The 24435-nt window shown below is 40.8% G+C and overlaps 1 protein-coding gene across 1 annotated transcript in view; it reads right to left on the reverse strand.

Annotated features, from left to right (window-relative positions):
* Positions 1-24415, reverse strand: part of CLVS2 (clavesin 2) — a 49755-nt gene extending 25340 nt beyond the window's left edge. The window contains exons 1-2 of the mRNA XM_058021779.1: positions 23943-24415; positions 15207-15381 (exon numbers count right to left, since the gene is read on the reverse strand). Of these exons, the coding sequence (XP_057877762.1) occupies positions 15207-15381; positions 23943-24331 (564 nt within the window). The 5' untranslated portion in view covers positions 24332-24415. The remainder of the gene's footprint in view (positions 1-15206; positions 15382-23942) is intronic.
* Between the last annotated feature and the right edge of the window lie 20 nt (positions 24416-24435).

The raw sequence follows: 24435 nt of genomic DNA on the forward strand, positions 1-24435 counted from the left end.
ATGAGCCTCTATCCCCAGGTCTCACTTCACAGCCTGGACATCTCCCAGCCTCAACACACTCACCTGTTACCTGGGAAACAACATGGAAATTTTACTTTCTAGCACCAACTCCTCTAACTCTATGCCTGATGACATTTTCTTGCAGTGACAGCTCCTATTTTCACCCCTCCTGCTCCTTCTCATTAACATATAAATGCATTACAGTACATTTCATTCTAAAAGAACTTGCTGTTCATCCCATTTCTATTTTACAGTTAATGCTCAAGAAACAGGATGCCCTCAGTTACTGCCATTTTCCATCCTCTCTGCCTTCTCCCCAGTCTCCCTCATCCCTGTCAACTGTCCTCCCCAGGTTTCAGTGCCTTGGGTGCTGTGGGTCACCTTTCACCTCATCAGCCACAGACTTCAGTGCTTTTTCCTTGCTCACTTCACACTGAACATCAGATCCGTAGAGAACTCCCTTTTCCTATGAGCATTTCAGTGTCATTCCTGTGTCAATACACATATAACCCCATGTCTTCCACTGCCAAGCCTCACCCATCATTACTACTTGTCTGAAAGCTCACGAACAGCACTAAGCTCAAATTCACTCAGTTTTTATTTTTTCTAGTGTTGCAGCAATCCTCATAATGAATTCAGCCAAACTCATAGCCCTGGGTTTCTCTGTAAAGTCCTGTTCTCCTCTGTCACCACTGTATCTGCAAGATCAACAGGGATTACCAAGTCTTTCCACATACAATGTTGTGGGAAACCTGACCCTTTATCTTTAATATCCTACTGCCACATTTTGTGCTGCCTAAAAGTTATTCTGAGTTGAGGTTTTTTTAATCGATATGTGCTTGATGAGCCCAGGGCTGTGAATTTCAGTCCATTTTGAAAGGATCAAACCCAAGAGAAAGGACAAGAAACATCACCCACCTAATAGAAGCAAAAAAGGGAAACTGGGCTGACACTATTTGAGTGACCAAATTGTGATCTATATGAATCCTGACTGAATTCCCTTCTAAGTTTTTATTGTGTGTTGAAAAGAACATCAAGGTTCTGAACAAGGAGGGGTGAGAGAAGCAAGCAACACCTGTCCCAATACGATGCACAAATACCAACAACATTCCTTTTGAAACCATCTGCTTTGCAGCAGAGCATGCCTCCTGCAATACAATATGTGAATCAAAGCAGATTATGCCGAGGCTTTGCTGCAGAACATGGAACAAAGCAAGTCATCCCAAACCAGCCCCCCCATCAGACTGCGATGGATGCAAGGTCGGGAATGCCAAATAAAAAGCTGAACAGCCTGCCAGGGCCTCCATCCGGCCTTACCTCAGGAAGAGGGACAGATGGTGCCAGTGACTCAGAAGAATGCCAAAAGGCTCTCATCTCACAGCAATGACCTATGTCCTGGCCCTGTGACAGTCTGTCATCCGAGCAAATGATATTTTTCAAGGACATAAGTGTGAACTTGATGCTGGTAGCAAAACATGACAGAGTGTTTTCACAGACAACCTCTCTTTTTGCAGCCCAGGCAAAGATAATTCTATTCTGCAGTTTCACCTGTGAGCTCCTCTGTGTGAGAAGGCAGGGCCTTGGGTAATAACGCCTGGCAACATAAATTACAGCTTAGTGTACTTCTTCTGACTAACTTTAAATTGTCAAAAACCTATCCAGGAATAAAAAGCCTCGGGGAAAGCATAGAAGATTTGTGAGCAAGAATTCATAACCTTAAAGGAAATCAATCCCAACTTTAAAATGTGTAAAAATACCCCCAACAAACCTCCAGATTCTGCTCTTCTCTTTTCTGGCTTTTTTTTCAATTACTGTATTTGCAAAATAGAACAAAGCAATTGTAGGTCTTTTTCCTGCCTCTTTAATTTTTTTTCCATTTGCAAAGTGCAAAATAATGGCTTCCAATTTCTACTGTGGGAAAAAAAAATGCTATTGCACTTATTTCCCCAAAAGCAGGCACTGAGTGCATAAACACAGGGAAACACTGGCTCAAGATCTGGTCACGTACAGGAGGCAGGACTAATTTAGGACAAACAGAACAGGGACAGAGCTTTGTATTGGTAGACCAAGACCTGGGCACAAATGAGCTGCTGAGAAGACCTGTGCTAGTAACAGCTCCTATGATGGCATTCTTAGAGACACAGTGCTGTAATGACATAAGCACATTAAGCTTCATTGGGAAGAATAATTTTCTCCTATTAGATAAAACAGCACAAAATGAGGCAGCTACATCTTAGACCAAAGTGCTATTCTGGGGAGCTGTTCCACAACAAAAGCTTTATATTGCACCTTTATGTCCCTTACAACACAGACACTTCTACTCTTCCAGTCTCAGCTCAGTACACCAAACACTTGGGGGCTTGTCAGCAACAACTCAGTTTCCATTTGCCCTCCCAGCTCAAGAGCTGTTTCTCAAGACCCACCCTGCTTCACATGGGCCCTCAAGTACTCTGCCCTCTGTCCCATTCTTTTTTTCCCATGTGTCAGTCTGAGTGTGAGTTCACACATCACCTCTGTGCTGGCAGCTCACATGGAGACATCCCCAGTGCCCTTCTGAAAAATAATTTAAATCTGCAGTGTGTTGTTCTTAGAAATGTCCAGCTAAAGCCCAATGTAGCAAGAAAAAGACATCCTAAACCTGCCAGCCTTACCACCATTCTCAAGCCTTGCACATGACAGAGCTGAGTCATTCATCACATTCAGACCCTGTCATATTCGATTTCAGCTGCTCTCAAGCCCCACACATCCCACCTCTGTTTATATTCTGCAAATTCTTCTTGCATGGTGTTGCTTAGACAATGTAACTGGCTGAGAAAGTGTGCTCACCAATGCAGCAAATTATCTTTTTTTCCAAAAACACAGAAGTGTGGCTTTCCTGTTTTTCATGGAAGACATCAGTGCTGCAGATGCACATTTTTTTCATCTCAATCCTCATGTCTGGTTCCTAGGCTATGATTTAATGAAAGATTAAAGACTAGCTTATGAAAGTTCACCACGGCAACTGCTGATGTCATTGGGAACTGGATTCACAGTCAGGGCTTAAAGAAAGATGAAGACCATCAGATAATTGACAATATTTCTGACATTATTCATCTACCTAATTAAACCACAACTCCATGCCACCACATATGCTCAGAACTGAATGAACAGAAGATGTAGCACCATTCATATGCTTAGCTATTGGTGCTACGTAAAACTAGACCACAGAAATTAACTGTTCATGAAAGGTGTAGATTATTTACTCCTTTCTTATGAAGAAGCAGAAAAACAGAATTATTCATACATGTACTTCATGATGCCATGTCTTTAATAATCCTAGTGAAAAAAGTATGTGCATTCTAAATGCTGCATCCTACACGCTGTAAAATGAAGCAAGATTTTTTTATTCATTTAATTGCAAGCACATTCAAGTACTGAAGGAAAGGAGACACACTGACAGCCTGGACAGCTTTGCTGGTAATCATTGCCATGTTTGCCATCCTTTAGGGAAGAGGTAAAACTTTTGTGTATGTACGAACACAAGAGGAAAAAGCACATTCAAAGTAACTGAAGTGTACATATGTTCCCCTTCTGACTCTTTCTGTAACAAGTTACTGCTAAAATGCCTCCGTGGTAGTTTGTTGCTTACTTAATCCTTCTACAGCAGCTCAAAAGCAATGTACTGATGGGCAGTCAGCCCACAGCATGGAGATACACCCAGTAAAGGAGAATATCTGCCACATACCCATAACCTTCAGGGATGGCAAATAAGGGGCTGTTCAGGACTTTAGCAGATTCCATGAGGAAACAATGCAATTAGGGGAGCAAGCAAAGGCTGATTACACAGATTTAAGAAACACTAGCGATGAGTATAAACAGTTATGCTTCATGTATCTGCTACTTACTAGGATTTTGTTGACAGGAATGAGGATGGAGGGAGACAGACCATCTTCTCCCTGCATTTAAGTGAAAGCCATGAGACCTGGAACTGTGCCTGAGTGTTGGACACACAGCCAAGAGGCTCTGCAGTTCTCCTACCCAGCGTGGCTGCCATCCTCATTACAAAAACAGGGCAAGGTTGTCAAAGGGGAGCTCTTAAAAGAAGACATTTCCAGTCCCCATAAGAGACTAAAACAATCCACCAAGAAGATTTAATGGGACAAAGTATAAGAGGACAAAGAAAAAAATACACAGTAAGGCTCAACTCGCATGTAAGATGCTGCTTAGTTTGGCTTCATTCTTACAACCTAAAGCAAGAACACACATGGTCCAACATGTTCCCATGGATCTTCAAACTAATTCATCCTTAACTGGCTTTCACACAGCTGTCTTTAAAGGCTTGTGTGCTACTTTCATTTGATACTGCATTGATTTTCTCAGAAGTTTCCTCCTACCATGGCTACCCTGATCAATTAGTGTGCTATAAATAGAGCAGTCAGATTCCTTTCACTGGTCTCATTAAATTGCACTCCTGCTGAATTTCTGTGGAGAACAGAATTGGATCATACTGATAGCAATAGTATGAAGACGTCCTAGCGTTTTCCAGAGAAAATCAATTGCTCAATATTCCTAACAAAATGCTTTGAAAAGCGTGACCCAATGGATCTCAGCTAATGCCCAAAACATATGTCAAACCTTGCTTGCAGATCTGCATCCCCAAACCCCTGAAAAATAAAGGATGAGGAAATAAGTGGTTAAGAGGCTCAGGCAGCTTCTCACTGGTACATAATCCCTCATCAATCACAACTATTTAACTGCATCCCCTCATAATGGAAACATGTTGCTGGGGGTATGCAGTTAAACCATGTAACCCATGTAAAATGAATTAAGAATTTGAGGAAGAACACAGCCTCAAGGCACGGTTGGTGCCTGTCAAAGTCACCACGTTATGGTGGTATGCTCACTGACTAAAACCAGAAGGGAATGATAATATCTGGTGCTGTGGTAAAGCTCAGTTACTGCAGCAGATGTGTGACAGCTATGATTTCAAAAATGTTAATCTTTATTTTCCAATGGTACGTCTACACAGCTTTTAAAAAAATTGTTTTACAGATGACAATTTAGTCAATGAGATTGATAAAGCCAAAAAAGAGGAAATATAATTATCTACTTTGAAACATTTCAAAATCTAAACTGAAGGGCAGTTTTTAGGTCTGTCTTCTGCCCAACACCTTGCTCTATCCCTTCATAATTATCCTGTCTTCTCCTGACATCCTTAGTGTCCTCTTCTTCCCTTTGTTAAGCACTATCCTTCAAAATCTTTTCCATCTTCCTTGCAGAAGGAACCTAGATTTTCACCATATACTCTTCTGCAGAAGAGTATGAAAACCCCTATTGCAAAGGCTGGGTTTATAACTGCACTTAAATTACCGAATGTATCCAGTGTTTCTGCATGGACTCAGTGTGTCTGGAGCATATTCCATGGGGTTCCTGCGTAAAGACCAGAAAGATCCACTGCAGATTTCAGAGGACTGGCTGTACCTTGCAAAGACTTTCTGAGGAGAATGCTGGAGGACTACCAGTACTTGATGATTCGCCCTGGGTTCTGTATACTTTGCACGTTGGCCCTCAGCCAGAAGATGCAGTACTCTAAATTTATATTATACTATTTAATATATACTTTCAGTCAAGTAGCTTAGCACGAGATGAAGGCAGGTCCCAGCAAACTCAGAAGCTTTTGTAGGTAATAAGGCACAACCAGTGCAATGTCAGGTAAGAATTAGTGAAAGCTGCAGTTGAAACACACCTTTAGGGAGGCTCTCCCCTGAATCACAGCAGAAACACCTTCTCCTTCCAGAAAGTGCTTTTAATGGTGGACATGGCCAAGGGTTGAAATCCAATTCTCAGAAAGGAAGCCCTGCCCCAAAAGATTTTAACAGCTATAAAGGATTCATGAGAACCAACTAAAAAGAGCAGGGAAATAACAAATACATTTGAAAACACAGTCTTTAATCACTGACTAAATATTGCATTTTCCAATGGCACTGTGTGAAGTTTAAGTCAGTCCTATAAAATAAGGGACTATTTCATAGTCAAAACCTAAACTGTGAGGGACAACTTAAAACGTGATCCAAAAGAACAAGAAAGCGCCTCGGCACAGCCAGAACTGTGCTGGGGGAGATGCTGACTCAGTGTCAGGCGCTGGAGTGAAATTCATTCTTTTTGATTGAATGTAAATTTATTTTCCTCAAAAAGGACGATATGTTCAGCCACCTCAGATTTCAGTCCATGTTTGCATATTCATTATGCATAAACAAATCACTACTACCCAATCGTTTTCATTACAGAAAACACTGGGAAAGATAAAAAACAGTATTTTAATTTTCTACTTAATAAGAAGAGATGTTCTTTAAGAATATATTCTCACTTTTGCAAAATATGCAGGAAAAGACTACAGAAATGCCTTTTGGGGAAGGGAGCTTTTTTTTTAAGCATATTATTCACACTGTAGTATGATATTTTAGAAAGAATTAATACTTTTTTCTTCAGAAATACAATTTTCTTCATTTTTTATATATCCAAAGTTTCAGCTCCTGAGCTGCTTTAAATCACCACCAAAGTATCACTAATTTAAACATTTATGCCTATTAAAACATTCAAAAATTGAATTTTCTAAATTGTTTTATGATTAGGAAACATGAGATGAGAGAAACCTTTACTAGCCATATAATTTCAAATTTTTTATGGTACTTCCCCCAGAGAAGTTTCCCACAGTTGTTTTCAAACATCAGTGAATTACGACAGCAGCATTCTTCCTGCACAGCAATCACTTATAAACAAAGTCAAAATTTTGCTTATAACCAAAGGCAAATTGGATTCATCAAAAATAATTGTCAAAGAAGGTGAACACTTGCTAAGGAACATAAACCAAAATCACCAAAAAAAAATACATTGCATTGTTTTGTGGATGGAGCACTATGACTTTGCTGGCAGAGGTACCACATGCATGGGCAGTATGTGCAGAAGACTAACTAAAGACAACTGTGAACAGCCAAATAAGATCACGGAGTATTTATTAGCATCGTGGAAAATAAAGGTTAGATTGGTTTCAGAAAATAATTACAAAATTATCTAGTGTGTACTTCTGAGGTAAATGTGAAAGATGCATATATAAAATGGATTGATAACACAGGTAAATTGAACACTATTTAAAAAAACATATTTAGGCTCTCCACATAAAGAGGACCCCACTGATTTTTACATCTCAACATCTCCAGCGCCAAAGAAGTCAGGAGGAACATCTCCAGGTCCTGATTACAAATCACTGCTGCTGCAGATAGGTACTGCATCAGAACAATTCCCTTCTGTGGGTTACTGAGAGTCACAAACCAATTCCTACTTTGGACCCAACAGCACAGAGTGAAATAGCAAAGAGTTTTATAGGAGTTGACATTTTGAAATAGAAAAATTAGGACTAATGCCGAGAGGAAATCTGAAGAGCAAGAAGTCTTAGAGAGGTTTCCAAAGTGAGTGCCAGATTTGCCTTCAAGCTTTTAAATTAAACTGTGGGAAGCACTAGAAAACATAATGCACAGGATAATCTTGCCTTAGCAGGAAGGTGAACTATGATCTTAAAACATGTCTTCTGTCTCTAACATTACAACTTACAACAAATTACTTTTATTTCTGAGTGACCTTACAAGGAAGACTACTATTATTCCCTTTATTGCCTTAAGATACTGAAGAAAAGAGAAATATTTAGACCTTGACTGAGAAAAATCACTTTCAAAAATAAATAGATATCCTGAAGCTGAGGAATGGTTATAACCACACAGTTGTTGAAGTGTGGTTTACCAGAGACAACAGAAAGTCATTCACAGTGACAAGAATTAATTGCCTATACTGAGTTTGTGCTACAACCCCTTCATGTTTGTGTCACCTTAGTATTGTATTCGTTTTGCAGCCTAATCAGAGCAATTAAGTCACTCTCTTTAGTTAATGCATATAGATTCAGTTTCCTAATAAAAAGAAAAACAGAAATGTGGACAGTATTTAGCAAAAGCTCAAGAAAGAAGCAACCTTCATGTACGAGTCTCTTCTAAGATGCAATAATTTTATTTGCATCTTAGATATTTTTCTCTGTTGACAAAACTGATGGGGAAAATGTAAACTATGAGCATTTTCATTGGTTTCTAGACTAACCATATATACTTTGCTGAGCAGAAGAGAACATCAGATTAAAACAAAAACTCTTTTTTTTAGATCATGCCATGTCATTCCAGTAACATCCTCAGAAGCTGCCAATGTCTCCTGCCTGGCCCCATGAGGGGCGAGTCACATGTACCAAGCAGGCCAGTTCCTCTGGCATGAGGAACTAAAAGGAGAGTTTCCTTAACAGCCTGGTGTCTAAAGGACTCACTTGGCATGTGAACAGATCAGGAATCGCTCTCCAGTGCTACCTTCATTACTGTTACGAAGAGCAATGGGAACATTTGAGTTTGAAGGTGATTGGAAGCCAGATGTGGAGAGCATTTGGCCAGTGAGATTACAAAAGGCTGAAATCTCCTAAGGAGTCTAAGATGAAATTAATGTGCCATGCAGTCATCTGTGGTGACTGAGGTTTTGGAGGATGCCATCAGAATAGAGACAAAAATACTCACATGAGTAAAGACTCCTACAAAGTAAGACAATGTCAGCAGGAGTGGGTTGAGGAACTGGGGAAACAGTAGGACCGTGGCAAAGCCTGCTCAGAGGAGAAAGGGCAGGAGGAACAGCAGAAGAGTCTGTGCCAGCTAGATCAAAGTGTCTGAACAAAAGCCAAGCTCCCCACAACTAATCACGCCTTGCTTACAGCAAATATCTGCAAACCACTGGCAAAGTGCCCTCTGTCTGTCTTTGCTCAGGTTCACATGGAGGATGACAACCTACTGCAGGCAGATACTCCACTAGCTCCAGCAGCAGTGTTCGGAGGGTGGATATTTAACTCCATTAAGCTTCCTTGCAGCTTTCAGTAAGATGCCACAGAGCAGAGTTTCTTGGGAGGAGAGGAGATTTTAGTGTGCTGCTGCTGCTCATTTCTTTCAAGGGCGGCAGCCCACATGGCACTATGTGCATTCAAAGAGAATCTAATGAGAAGCTCTTAATTTAGCCATGCTAGAATTCAGACTCCTGGCTTGGGCGCTCAAGATCAAGACTAAAGTCTTGAATCCTCCTGATCAAAAATAAATGTCAGCTGGACTCCAAATACATAAACTGTGACTGATAATCAGACTATAGCCTGTCACAATAGGCACCCCAAATTAGGAAACACTTAACAGTAACTTTTCAGTGGAATTATTTGGGATAGAAAAATAAGAAAGAAAGATTATGGTATCCCCTCATCTTAAAAGTGTATTTGTGAGAATACATAAATCAACAGTCCAAAGGCATTCAACCCTATTTTTCATGAGCATCATAAAAGAATCTAGCAAGGGAGTTAATTATTCTGTCTTCAGATAACAGGTTAAAAACTGGGACCACACTGTCTGTGGTGTCTGTGTCTACACAGACATGCCTGTTTGCAGCTGAACTCAAGCTATCGTCATAAAGTCCTTTCTCACCCAGCAGGTCAAGCTCATCCAGATAGCAGGCGAGGAGCTAGAAATAACAATCACTTCCAGTCTACCCAGTTTCCACTGGAAATTGCTGCTAAGCATTTTTATGGTCTTTTTACAAGTAAGGAAGACCAAGTGTATGCAAACTCTTGAAAATAACAAGCTCTTAGGAAAAATATCTCATTTAACTGCTGTTGCTGCAGAACATGAGTTGAACTGGTATAAAATTATGCTGTTTACAAGCACATCCTTCTGTTCTCTGGGAGGTTCTGGGCTCAGGGGACCCTAGCATTTACAAATAATTTAATTCTTTGCTTAAAAAAAAAACAAACCTGAATTAAATTATTTACTAGACTTTCTAAAAATGGAAGATATTCCCATTAAAATTTTGAGTCTGCTACTTTTTAATATTCTGTCAAGCAGTATGTGATGTGTCAGGACCCTGTTCTCAAAAAATAGTAGACAATTCAAGCACTGAGTGAGAGGGGTGAACGGTTTTAAGTCTGGATGTAAAAACATTTAAAGCTCTATTCTGTGCTTTGCAGCTCACCGCTAGCACAAAGTGTTCCTTCAGCTCATTATTACCAATCTCATGCACTGCATGGAGCATGTGACCATGTAATTATATGAAGTCATGATACTGCTTCCAGAGGCGTCCCTAGTTCTGGAAGTTCCTGTCCTAGGAATCCTTGGCACTGCAGCATGCAGGTTGCATAGACATAGCCCAGAACCAGGTGGCAAAGTTTAAGCACTCTGTGCTTGTTGAACTAACCCCAATGTTCAGCAAGATTCCTTGCAGGACCCTGTGATAGAGCTCACACTTCAAGAAAATGGGAGTAGCAAGTCCTGTCACTGTCATCCCCAAACCGTACAGGGTCTGGTACTTCCACCTTGCAGTGCTGCAGCAAATCTGGCTGGGGATATTGTTCCTACAGCTCACAAGAACAGCTGTGTGAAAGACGTTTTTGAAAACAGTTCTAGCTGCAAGGATGCTGCCTTCATTAACTTTCTGGTTTGCTTTCATTTTTACAGGACTGAGTTTGTTTCAGCTTATGAAGCCTTCCTCTGTTACAAAAAGAAAAACGACACAGTCAAAAGACCTGCCTTGTGCCCCATAACACCATCACTGTTTCTGCCAAACACCCTTGTCCCAGAAGTAAGAGTCTTCTGTCTTCTGCAACAATGATGACTGTCCACATATGCTCAGCTCCCCATTTAAATGTGTATCATCTCTTTTCCACCAGCTTTTTAACTAGAGAAGCATTCGCATTCAGCCAACTACACACTTTTACAAAGCATTGAGATGTACAGCCTGCCTGAGTGAAAACATGCATGAAAAAAAATCTGTCATGCACGCAACTACTATTATGCACTAAATAGAAATCAATATTTAAGGAGGAATTAGTGGCCCAGGTTTTAGAATACTAAATACCAGTTAATCAGTTAATGTGATTCATGCATACCTATAGTGTTCCATTTTGCAAAACTCAATTATAATTACCCCCAAAGCTGTCTATCAGAGTTAATAATTCCAACTTTCAATATGATTTTCAAATTGAATTTTCAGTCTTTGAAACTGTTTTCACCTGCCTTATGGAAACATTACTGTCATGATAATTAAAATTAAAAATTATTAAAAGTCCATAAAAGTCCATATAAGGATTTATGTAAAAAAGGACTATCACCAAAAAAAATAATCATACCCAGAACTCTCTCTCTCTTTCTTCCAAGGAGTTCTCAGCTAGGTGTTTTGGTAGCAGCGGTCAGGGCAGTGCCAGAAACAGTAAAACAAAAGGCAGGTTTTCAGAATGGGCAAAGGAGTGGAATATACGAAACTTGACTTCATCATGCCATACCAAAAGTCCACCTAGCCTTATATCCTGTCCTTAACAGAGGCCAAAACAGAGAGCTAGAGCAGCTACAACTTGGACAAGATATGTGATTATTTCCACTCAGCATCCACCTCATTTACAACTTGGTACAGCCCAAGGAATTGTGAACTTTGATTTGGCTTTTATATATTTACCAATCCTTAGTTCATCTCTCTTTTCATTTTCCCTAAATATAGTTATTTAAGCTTCCAGAATTCCTCATGGCACAGAGTTCCACAAAGGTGTTTTACAAAGAGCCAGGCCCCCTCCTAGTATCACCTGATGGTGCCCATTTCTTAAAACGTAAATAACAAATAACAACTGCAGCTTGTCCACTCTCTCCAGCCACCCATGATCTTTTTTGCATCCTGGTCTGACCTCTGGATCCCTATCCATAAGGGACCCTGCTTTAAGGAGGAGGTTTGATTTGCCAAGCCTCTGAGGTCTCTTCCAAGCTGAATGATTTTATGGTTTCACAGATTTCTGTACTTTCCCTCTACAATTTTTCTTCTTCCATCCAGATGAATTCCAGCCAATTTAATTGTTCCTTACCCAGAAACCATCTGATACATTCTGGGCTTTTTGCTCAGAGTTCATCACCATCTACAGAAATTTAGGAGGACTGGTTTTCTTCAGAGCTCTCAAAATTTCTCTCTTCTATGGGAAAAATAGCCGAAGCAGACAGATTGCAACCTATTACTGGTGAAGGAGGCAAAATTTTGTAAAGCTTTTGAAAGAGATCTTATGAGGCACTCAGATATTGATGCACACAATGCTGTAACATTCCCTACTTGTTGCCATCATACTGCACATCTTCCACACCTTCTCATTGATTTCTCATGGTCAACTCCTCACAGCACCACCTCCTTCTTCTTCACATCTTCACAGCCCAGCGAACAAACTCCAACTCTCTCCTCACCCAGCTAACTTTTATAGCACTCATCCTCATTGGACACAGCTGTGGCCAGTTAAGGGCAGGCCTGCTCCTAATCTTTGGTGATTGGTACAGCTGCAACTCCTCAGGGGTGAGACTACCTTCTGCACTACCTTTATTTTCTTACATTCTATCCCCCCCACACCTGCTTTCAGGAGCACAGCTGCTGAGTAACATGAGCATCTTCACAAGCCCAAAATCAGTGATTGGCTACAGAAATCAATGTATGGGGAAAAGTGGGCACCTAAAGACTGGAACACACAAACATCCACATACTGAATGCAGTAGGAAGAGTCAACACAAAGTCCTAAAGTCGAGGCATGTTCCAGCTCTCAAAAAATAATTTCCTTCTGTCTTTAAACTAGGGAAAGTGTAGGAGCTCTAAGTGCAAATTCTTTTTCTCAATGATGAGGAGCAAATCTCAATGAGGAGAATGCTGTGGGCACAAGCATCTGCAAGGAAAGTGTTGTTTCTTTTTTCCAAAAGCACACAGCCAGTGTATGAGCTGGGAGTGGAGCATCAAGAGTCCCAGCTGAGTGCCCCCACCTCCACATAAAGTTTCCTTGTCTAGCAAAACCATTTGTCCTACAAATCAGCACTGACCTACACTGCACCAATTGTTTGGCAAGCACTCTTGTGATGGGTATGCTAGAATTTCACGTCAGATTACAGACAATCACTGTCCTGTAAGTGTCATGATCAAAAGCCTCGTTTCCTGGAAACAGCTACCAAGGAAGTTTTCCTAATTTATACAAGTAAGTTTGGGGTATGATTATTCTTTCCACACTCCTGTTTAACACATATGCAGACAAAGTTTGTACCAGAACTCATCTTCTTCTATACAGCAGAAAAGTGTATATTTACTTCTCTTACTTTCAAAAGCAATTTCTTAAACATTAGGCCATTGTGAAAAGCCAAAAAATGCCATAGCTTGAAAAGCCTTTGGTACATATCATATTGAGTATTCTGCTCACTATGGAAGCTAAGCAAATATAAGGCAAATTCGGTAGTTTTCATTCAGGAGGCAAAGGGATTTGGTTAACATCAAATTCAGTGGTCACTAATCCCACTCTCACTGTCCTCTTCTGCCTAAGCAACCCAAATATTTAAATTCTTCAAATAGTAAAGTTCAGCATCTTGAGCCCTGTTAAATCTTATAAGCCAAAGCAAATTTCATTTCTCTGATTAAATAGAAAGTATTTACAAAAATCATAAATAAATAATGTGTCTGAGTTTCTCTTGTTCTCTTTCATTCTACCTGATTAAGCACTTTTTACTTTGACATCATCAAATGAATGATGTTTTCGCTATGCATTTTTCTCCAAAATAAAAGGCAGTCATTAAAATGCCTTTTCCTTCTTTCTTCTGATGTATTTCACGCCCACTTTTGCATCTCTGCAGTAAAGAGTACTGAAGGCAGTACTCTTTACACAAAATGGTGCCATATGTGCTGGCCACCATCAGCCTTGGGATATTAGAAAATATAAAGCTGGGGGCATGGGTAAGTTAAGTAAGCCAAAGGACTTCTCCTCAATTCAGTCATGAACCAATTGATGGCAGGAGAATGCTGAGTCTCAGGGCCCACCTGAAGTTTGGTAGGTCACCCCTCATATTTTCAGATGCAATTATTCACTGCTGCTCTCTTCAAAATAACTATCTCTGAATAATGCCCAAGAAGAAACACCACCATTTGAAAACAAAGACTACTAATGCATTTGCTCATGTTCTAAACCAGAAAACAATGGCTAACTTTGAAAAAAGCACAAAAAAGAAAGCAACTTTGAGAGCAATAAAAGGAAATGCAGCATTTCTAGAGCACAGGTCTCTCTGCTGCCTTCTAAGGTAGTTGTGAAGATGATGAAATCACACTGTTGCATAAGGAAACACAACAAAATGAGACCTAAGATCTTTGTCTCATGTCACTACTCTTCTGTGTGCAACAGCAGGCTGAATACTAGTTGAGCCATTTCATCAGTTTGATCAAAACTCCGTATTACTGCTATACAAGTTTCTTCAGAAATCTCACTATCACAGTGAAAAAAAGTTCAAAGGTAAGGCTGTTATTTTTCTTTATGAGTAACAAAAATGTATAAATTATAGAAACATTACAGAAGAGGCATATATGTCCTTCTAAAAGCAAGGCACACTGCCACAGGAGTGAATTAGATATTTTTAAAATGGCAACTCAGGCTTGTGTAGAAAACAAGTACCTTAGTTTCTCATTTTAACAACAATAAAATAGCATGGGAAACAGATGCGAGTTACACAGTATCCTTTTCACCAATGTGCCTGTGCCATGTAAAGTGCATTTACAATGAGCTGAAAAGAATTTCAATCACTGCATACTCAATCCCAGAGGCTGCTGCTCAGATTAATCCTGACCCAGAAAAAGAGCCAAGCACATGCTGAACTTTGAGTAAATAAATAGTCACAGCTAATCACAGGCCATACACTTTCATGACAAATGATGTAGAGCTTGTCCCCAAAAGAATGAACAAAAAAAACCAACCTGGCATGGCAGCAGCAACCCCAATTTCATTAGCCCTGTGCATAACTACAACATAAACTGATTGCTTCTAACTTCCTGTGGCAGAAGCTACCATCTGAATTTACAGAGAGACACGCACTTTGGAACAAAGACAAAAAAATTACCTCATATTTATAGCAAGGAAGGAGCCTACACATCAGGAGTTACTGCAGTTAGCTGACTGAGTTCACACTTTTGTCACAAGCAGCTTGCCTGTACACCCACACGTTAAGGTGTTAATAGCCTTGCTATTCATAAGTTGTTGGAATTTTGTTTTGCTTGGGTCTTTTTTATCACCCTAGATTTGTAATGAACTGCAAAACGAAGAAGAATTGGGAAAAGAAAGAAAATAATAATGGTACCTGAAGGCCCTCTATGGCTAATCTAAGCATGCTTGGTGTGAGCTTGGAGGCCTGCTTGAAGGTGAAGTTGCTCCAGTCTATAATCAAAACAAATCCATTCACTTGCAGCTCAGGGTCTTCTATCATGGCTTCTAAAGAAAGAAGTATGGCACGCAGAATATCCACCAGCGTGTACCTGAGAATGGGGAGAGGAGATTTGGTTAGGAAAGGAGCAACAACCACACATGTGGAGAAGTTCTGAGCAGTCTCCACCCTTTCTTAAAAGTTTAAATCAAAGATTGCAAATGTGCCCTCAGATGCGCCTAAAGCTGGGAAATCTTCAAAAGCTCCATTACTGGAGCTCATCTTCTGGAGCAGAATTATGTACCTATAGATCATCAGCCAGCCAGAACAAACTACAAGAATGTAACACATCAAAAACACATTTGAACTTCTCCGTAGTATCCTAAGCTGCCTTAGTATCTTTATGTGGAATTGCATTAATAAAAATAATTGCTTTGTCTGTGTAAGAACTTCTACACAAATTGTATTTTTCTAAAATCATAATGGTACAAAAACCTGAGACTAATACTAAAAGTGTAGATCCAAAGTCTCTTCCTATATTTTCCTAAGGAAATTAAATAATAGGTCCTAAAAAATTATCAACTGATATTGGGAATTTCCACATGCTCTCCTTATCCCACTCTCTGTGTAATTTTTTCTCTTAAATCCACAAGTGCAGAAGGCTGATTACTCAAGGATCTTAAAAGCAGAAGGTAACACACACTAGGGCTTTGAGGTGTTTGTCTACTAAAGGTGCCCCTGTTCACGGCAGGAGAGTTAGAACTGGATGATCTTCCAACCTAAAACATTCTAGGATTGTGGGATTTTATAAACAGTTATCAAAACAGACATAAATTTGCCAGTCCACACCACAATATCAAATGAGGCACTAGAAAGTTAAACCTGAAAAATATCAGAAATACAAATATTCCAGAAATGAAAGAGTTAAATATTCAGTGTACAGATATTTTTAAGCAAAGCTCTTTAAATGCCTTCCAAGATGACATCAAACAGAAGTTCTCAAAATTGTGAGTCCCCTAGAGAATTCTTCACCATTCTGCGTATGTAGCAAATAGCATGTGTGCCTACTTAGAAATTAAATTAAATTATACTGAATTTGACTTGCTTTAATACAATGAGTATACTGCTCTGTTGTGGACATAACTGTATTTTGAAAATATCTGCAAAAGGAAATAACACCAGTGAAATTTATGTGTTGTAGCTGACTCCTCCCATCTTTCCATCTTTGTTTTATTTAGCCAACTAAAAGTCAGTGAACTTCCAATTATGCATTCATAGGAAAGGGATCAATAAAGGACTCTCCTAATGTCTGAACAGGAGAAAGTGTGTTTTCTCCAGAAAACAAAAAGGGAAGCATTAAAAATAATTTTATAAAAACAAAATTCTTCCTTTCATTTTAGAGATACTTTGGTTTTTTTGGTTTTTTTTTGTTCAATTGACAGGGATAAAATTTTTCATATTCACTCCTTTAAACTTTTCTGAGATTTAACTCTTTTCTAATGCTTTACTTGTATGAGATCTAAGGTTTACAGGAAGTTTGGAATGCCTTGGTCTGAGGACGGTTTTGACCACAGCTCATACAAGGAATAGATTTAAAAACGTTCAAATTCTAAAATTAGCCTCAACCCCACCTGACATTTAGGTTATCCCGTTCAAAAGATCTCATTCTCCAGAAGGGCTCCACAGTGCAGAACCCTACATTCTGTCCTGGAATGAGGGTCCCAAGTTCCAGATGTGCATCTCTACTGTCCTCCCTAAGGAGGTTTAAGGAGATTTCACATGCCTTGGATTAACAGCTTCCTAGTGGCACAAGATTGCTAGAAATCTGGAGCATCAGACATAAAGATTCTTTGTTTATGAGGCCAGTCAGCTCTCAAAGACTGACCTAAAAATGCTTTTTTTATGTATACCTAAGAGTCCAATACAAGATGTATACACGTAAACAGAAATATGTGTTTAATTCATTTAAGTAAATGGGAAAACTGTCAGGCACCAATGGGAACAGGATTTCACCTGCCACAGAGACTAAATAAGAGTCACAGGGCTGGGTCTCCACAAATCTGTGCCATATTCATCACCACCATAACTCCTACTGTAGGTCTAAGCGTAAGAAATACAGTGCACAATAACAATACTATTTATGTTTACTCAGTGAAAATAAGAGAGAAGCCCTGCATAAAACCAGTCCAGCTAAAAGCAATCGAGAATGCTTTCTGCCAGAGGGAGGCACCTGAAGTATTCTTAAAGTCTAAAAAGCTACATCAGGAGTACACAGGGACATGTCACTAACAATCAAGCTTCCCACCTCAAACACCCTTCAGGGCAATTAGTGAAGATAGGAGCTATTCTTCGTTCTGTACTGGATCTCTTCTCTTGGTTTCAATACTTTACTTAAGTACAGTGCAGAGCACCAGAGACAAATCCATTAGTGAGTATTTAAAGCAGCTTTTACTCTGAACACATGCTAAGGCGCCAGAAATGTAAACCTGGTGTGGTAGATGAAATCTCTGGTGATGCAAAATGCTGAGTATTGAAAGTATCAGCTAAGCAGCTCGAGCAAAAAACCATGGCTGAAGAAACTGCACAGAAGCTTTCACACAGAACAGAGTTATTTGTGTAAAGACTCATCTTTAATCCATTCCAGCCCCATTTTTTCAGTAGCAGTTTCACCTCACTGGTACCACAAGGATGCACAGGCTCTGCCAGTCCACCCCTGGCTGGACTTTGGGGAAATCAAAATCCTATATAAAAAGAAGATGGAAAAAATTACTCTGGAATTTGTTGCCAAAACTTCTGTTCCACACTGAAATTACTTTCCAGACAGATACAGAAATATGACCAGTCAAAAGTGAGAAAACCAGGACAAGTGTGAAATATATTTGGTCCAAGGCAGCTTTGACTGCCTTTCTATTTTGAAGAAAAAGAAAAAAAAAGAAAATATTAGCCCTTAATTTGAAGAGACTGTGGTGTACAGTCTGAGGGGAAGATGGTTCTGTTTTATTCTTACCAATCTGTGCTAAGTAAAAACATGTACTTAAGGAACAGCAAGCCACACATTTTGCCCTGGCACCAGTTTTCTAATGACTTGCCCCAGTGCTGTCAGATATGTAGGATGTGCTGGGCCCAACTGGCTGCAGCGCATGTTCTGTAGCAGCCTGAAGTTCTGCTGTGAATAAATAAATCCTAATTTATTTATGGCTAAATCCAGTTGCATTCACTTGTTTAAACAGACTCTTATGGGACATATTGTAGCTAGCAAGATATTACTAATTGCTAGGATAATCAAAAACTCAGAGTTAATTTAAATGTATTTAAGGCCTTCTATTTATAGAACCATGCTTAATTCAACAGAAAACTTGGTCAAGTTTTTTAGTCCTGTTATTAATGTGAGTAACAAATGCTGGAAATATGTTAGCACATATATAATGCACTCTTAATGTTCCTTTTTTATGTGAGTCCTAGTTTGATACTGACTGAAGCAGGGACTGGTGGGCAAGACATACTCTGTTACCTCTTGAAATTTTTCATTAGGTTGACTTGAAAATAATAGAGCCTGAGAAGGTGTGACAAGTGAACAACCACACTGACAGTGATTCTTTCAAATGCTTTGGGACAGCTACCATTTCTACCCCAACAGTGACACAGCTTTCGAGGGAAATGCCTCACTGGGGTCTTCATTTGTCAAAAACAGAAGACCTCAAACAATTTACTGAGCATCTCACTCTCTTGTAATTTAACAGTGGCAGCAATTTCCCTTCTGCAGAAAAGAAAAGTTATGAGATTTTTTTTTTGTGTGTGACATGAACAGATTCAACATATTTCCAAGGATTTCTGGGGAAAACAGTCTGGCAGACATGGCTGTCAAGTCTTGGTAATACTTCACCAGGAACTTTCACCTTTACCTCTAAGTTATGTGGTCTAAGCATCCTCTTGTGTGCATCCACTGTGACCTCCACCAGGCCAACATGAAGAGAAGAGACAGGGAGAGTGCAGGGTACAGATGTCTCATGTCAAACTCAGCTGTGTCAGCTGTTTTCAATACCTTATGCTCTTGATGATGAGTGGCATCAGCCATATCCTCTGTTTAACCAGATTCTGGTTCCAGTCAATTCACTTTTGCCCCGAATAACAGATAATCTGATTCAGCAGAGTTACTCTACTATCTCTATGGCTACTTGTCATGTCCTCCCTAAAAGAAAGAAATTTGAAGTAATTTTGAGAGTTAGGACTGAATGGCATCAATCTGCCTCTCAGGATATGAAATAGAAGAGATAAATAGAAAGTCTCCTTTGCTTGAATTTCAGCCATATGTCTCTTGAAGGTCTGAGACACATAAAGAATGCACAATCTGTATTTTAAGCTCCTCACCATTTGGACAAGAAAAGGCTTCCGTCAAATGAGCTCTTGTGCCACTGTGATTTAAAAGAGAAAGCTGGTCAAGTCTCTGAGCCATCATGCCATCTCTAAGGTACTGCTCTGGCTCAATATTTTTAGAATTTCACCAAAACAAGAGCCCTCAAGATACACAAAGGAGTACTTTGAAATGGTGCCTCATATCTCCTTGGTTTGTCAGTCTGGGTATAGATTTGAATGCTGATTAGACGGGGGATTGAAAGTTCTCTTATGGCTATTCTGCTGAAATAGTGGCAGCATGCCCTGAGGATATCTTATTCTAAATACAAAAAGCACCACCACTGTTAGAAAAAATACAAAGAAAAACTAGAAATCATTTCAAGTATTTTACCAGATTAGCTTTTAGATTCAGATTTAATACCATTAATTACGCCACATATTAGCCCAGTGGCTAACAGTCACAGCCACAGATGAAGATTCAGCTGGTCTAAATTTTACATTGATCATAAAGCTCCCTAGCCAAAACCCCTACAGTCTAAATACAGGTGATGATAGGCAGATAGGGATACCTGGGAGAAAACTAGGAAACAATAAAACAGCATCAGTCAGCAGAAGTAACTGTAGCAAAAATGACAGTGTTTACAATAGTTAATAGTTATCATTTGGAAGATATAACTTCCAAACAAAAACTGGCTCTGCTAAACAGTTGGGTTTTTTACTGTTAATATGTTACTACTGTTAGCATTGCTATTTATTTTGTCATACTGCTTCCATCAGAGTCTGAAAAATACCCTGCCATCTTGCCTGTTGTTTATTGTGAGCTGAGGAGCAGACCAGTCTCCTCACAGCTACAGAAGTTACATTTTCATTTAACAGGGGGAAAAGTTTCTAGCACTTGTGCACGTGAAAGCCTAGTTTAGAAAGCAAACCTGTGGACTCCTTTTTGCCCTGCTGTAAACTGTCTGATGCAACAGCAAAACCAGCAGTGAATGAGTGCAGGGGATTTACATGTTCACTGAGGATGGTGTGAGCTGTGACACCCACAGAACTAGGCCCCATTTCACTTTTCTAATGCACTTTCTAGGGAAAAAAAACTGATATAATTAATACCAGAAAGGTTTCAAACACATAGTATCAAAACAGACTGATGTTCCTGGGGAATGTGTGTCCAGGTGCCAGGAAGAATACACAACACCATGCATGACAACAGATCCCTTAAAGTTGAGAGCTGAAGTTAATTGCACTATTAATTGAAAAAAACTTCACCAGCTGGACACATTAGGAGAAAGAGAGTCTTCAAATGCACATAGACACCTACAAGCCAAATGCAGTTAAGAATCAACAATCTGGAAGCTAATAGGGAAGGCTGATCCCTCCCTGAGTGCTATCCAGCTTCCTGGCAGGAATGCCACTGACCTTCATTTTCCCCGTAGAACAGACATGGTAGAGAGTTAGGCTGGGTCACACTGGAAAGCTGCTGAGCTACTGAGTGCATCATCTTTCACCTTTCCTTTTTTGTTTGTTTGTTTTAAATAACATGTCTGATTGGGCTGTTCAGATGGCAGGACATCTGGTACCGTTTTCAGGCCCTGCTTTAATTTAATGATTTAACATCTAGTACACAGGCTTGTTTTACCACAGAAATTTTTTACCTCCCACACTTTTCTTTCTAATTGGAGCTATGTAAATCATAGGCTGACAGCGCTATATAAATCATCTCCAGTATGTCTGCTATTCATTTAAATAACAAATTGGAAGGTTTTTTTTCTAATTGTTACATCCTGGCCATAACAATTTGCACATATATGATAAAAGTGGAGGTTTGCTGTGCTCTATTAACTTAGTTCATGAAGCACACAAAGAGAGTCTAACCAGACAGGCTTCAATAAGTAATCCTCCTATTGCTGCTGTAAGAGGAGCACTGGGTTATGTACTGCAACATCTCAAGTCAGTTAAGGCATAAGCTTGAGACATATTGCATTGCAGCCAGGCTTAAGTTCCACAGTGCTCCCCAGGTTCAGCCACTGAGCATCAGATAATGGAAGGCACTACATTAATTAGAAAAGAAAGTGACCTAGCTCCATTCCCAGATGTGTCACTGACTTGTCATGTGCCTTGGAGCAAGCCACTCCCCACAGCTGGGCTCCAGCTCTCTCTGCTTTGTCTGAGTGGTCTGTGTGAAAACAAACCCCTCGCTCGGGAGGAGAGGCGTGCCGGGACCATGCAGGGCTCAAAAGCAGCAGGCACCCAACTGCAAACACGTCCATTAAGTACTCCAGTGTACCCCAGCCACTTCGGTGCCATAGCATAAATAATATTCATCATACAGATAGGACTTCATGAAAAAAAGCACAATAAACTCATTGCTGTGTCAGCTGAGCCCATGTACTTTAAATATCAGCATATCCAACATCAAGAAGAAAATAAACCTGTTCTTTCTACATGGCAATTATTATTTTAAATGCTACTTTATCTCTGCACTTGAATTCTTGGTATTCTTTTGACTAGGATCAAGTCAAGTAATATGACAAGTATCCCCCAAAGCTTTAGGATTTTTCTATTAATAAGAAACAACAGTATACAGTAGGTCATGCTACCTTTAACATGGGAACTTCTTCATCATAGACATACAATTTAATAAAAGTTCTAAACCTGGATTTCTTTGCTAATTCTTCCTTCAGGGATTTTTAACAGTTTGTGAAGTTGTTTTTAAAATTAAAAGCTGACCTGGTCCTTTTGTGGGAAACAAGGAAGGTCCTTATCAGAGAAAGGAAACATACTCAGTGAGTCCTTAGCCTCCTCACCACTGCTCTTCACTCAGCTTTTATGCTTCATCTGCTAGATAAGCAAAGCAGAAAAAGGACACTGGCCCCAGCTCTGCATACATTCATCCACCCTTTCTAGTCGCTACCCTGGCTGTGGGCAGTGCCAGACAGCTTTCTCCTAGTCCAAAGAGTCGATTTCATGGGTTAGCAAGGGACAGGAAACTTCTCCCATAGACAGTGTGGGTGTGGCTGACATGCCTGAAGGAAAGGAGAGCCAAGGTGGGCCAGCATCCCTCTGGACAGAGACCTGTCCATAGCTGTAACACCAGCCAGGTCAGGGAGCTGAGGGAATGCTCCCTGTGATGGCAATCCACACAACCTGCAAGAGGACAGCTAAGCAAACACCTGAAAGGCAAACTTAAACATGCCTCTCCCCCAGATCCTGTCCTTTCTATCCACACTGGCAGTTACCTTGAGTCTCCCCCAGAGTTTCAAAGTAGCTGAGCTGAGGATACCTGCACCGAGCACTCAGCACTATGTTGGTGGCAATAAGGATGGCAACTTACAAGATTCTAAGCTTGCTCACTAAAAAAGTGAGAAATCAGATCCTACACCTCTGCTCAGGTTGGGAGCCGAAGAAAACAGTGCAGTGCTCACAGAAGCAGGTTTTAAGAGTTTAAATGTACTGAAATCAAGCCATTTTTGTGGATATAATTTTAGACTGCAGGAGAAACTGAGCATGACACTCCCACAATGTATTTAGAATAAACAAATAGTGTGACATAATATCAAGCCAATTGCTAAAAAGGGCCTTGATGTGACACAGCTCTTGGGTCACCCTACTAAATCATCTTCAGGTTAGAGTAGTCCCAAAAAAAAGATCAGAAATTTTCTAGAGACCAGTCTCCAATTTGTTGTCAAAGCTTTGTGTACTCAGATTATTATGCAGAGAATTGACACTGGGAGCAGCATGAGTGGAAAAAGAAGTGGTTACAGGAACTTCCATCCTGGCATTTCTAGGTGGCTCGGGAAGAGCTTTCTTCAGCTGAGGAAAAGGATTCAGAGTCTCAGCTTCCTGCACAGGCAAACTTTTCAGCTTAAAAGCCATACCTCTGTTCTACACACGGCATCTCCCACTTTCTCCCATGGCACCTGAGCAGCTCTGTGTGTGCTGAAACAGGAAGACCAGCCGAGAGTGCAACCAGCCTTTGTCTGGGGGATAAGCACATCATCTACGTGCCAGCTCACTCTGGCTGAGGGGAGGCAGAAGGGTGTAAACCTCCTAGCTGACAGCTGAGAAGAGCACTCCAGCAGTGTCTACCTGCCTCCCAAAATTCACACCCCAAAGGATGAGCCGCTTGAAAGGGCCCTAAGCCACAAAACCTGTTTCTCCTTTATTCTCTCCCTCTGCCTTCCAGGCTGCTGCCCAGCCCCCTGTGGGCAGCGCCGGGTGTGTCCCTGCTGCCCACCCTCTCTCCCTCTGCGCTGGCACCGCTTCCCCACGCATTGTCCGGGGGGAGAAGGGGTTGAGGTGGGCGAGTGGCTCTGCTTTTACCTGCTCTGGTCCCAGTTGGCAGCAAAAAGGACGAGGATCTTCCTGCCGTAGTGGTCCAGGTTGGCCAGCCCGCCGGGGAAACCATCCTTCAGCGCTTGCTTGATGCCCGGGTCTGTGGCCTTGAAGCTCTTAAACATGTCCAGGTTCTGCTGGCGATATTCAAAGTATTGGGCCAGGAGGCGAAACGCCTCGAAGTGCTGAAACTTCCTGGCCCGCAGAAACCGCAGGATGAAGGCATCGTCGGTGCGGAGGAAGCCGATGTCCGGCCGGGTGATGACCATGTCCCGCACCTCCTGGATGTCCTGGTGCAAAGTGTCGGGGTTCTCGTTCAGCTCCAGCCGGGCTTTCTCCAGAGTCTCCGGGGAGAGACCTGCCTGCAAATGAGTCATGGCGCTGCCCTCCTCCTCCTCCTCCCCGGCTCCGCTGCCTGCGCTCCTCAGCCTCCCGGCCGCTCGCCCCCCGCAGGCGGGCTGCCCCGGCACGGCCGCCCGCC

This window comes from Melospiza georgiana, chromosome 3 (genome assembly GCF_028018845.1).
Source record: "Melospiza georgiana isolate bMelGeo1 chromosome 3, bMelGeo1.pri, whole genome shotgun sequence".
Classification (NCBI taxonomy): domain Eukaryota; kingdom Metazoa; phylum Chordata; class Aves; order Passeriformes; family Passerellidae; genus Melospiza; species Melospiza georgiana.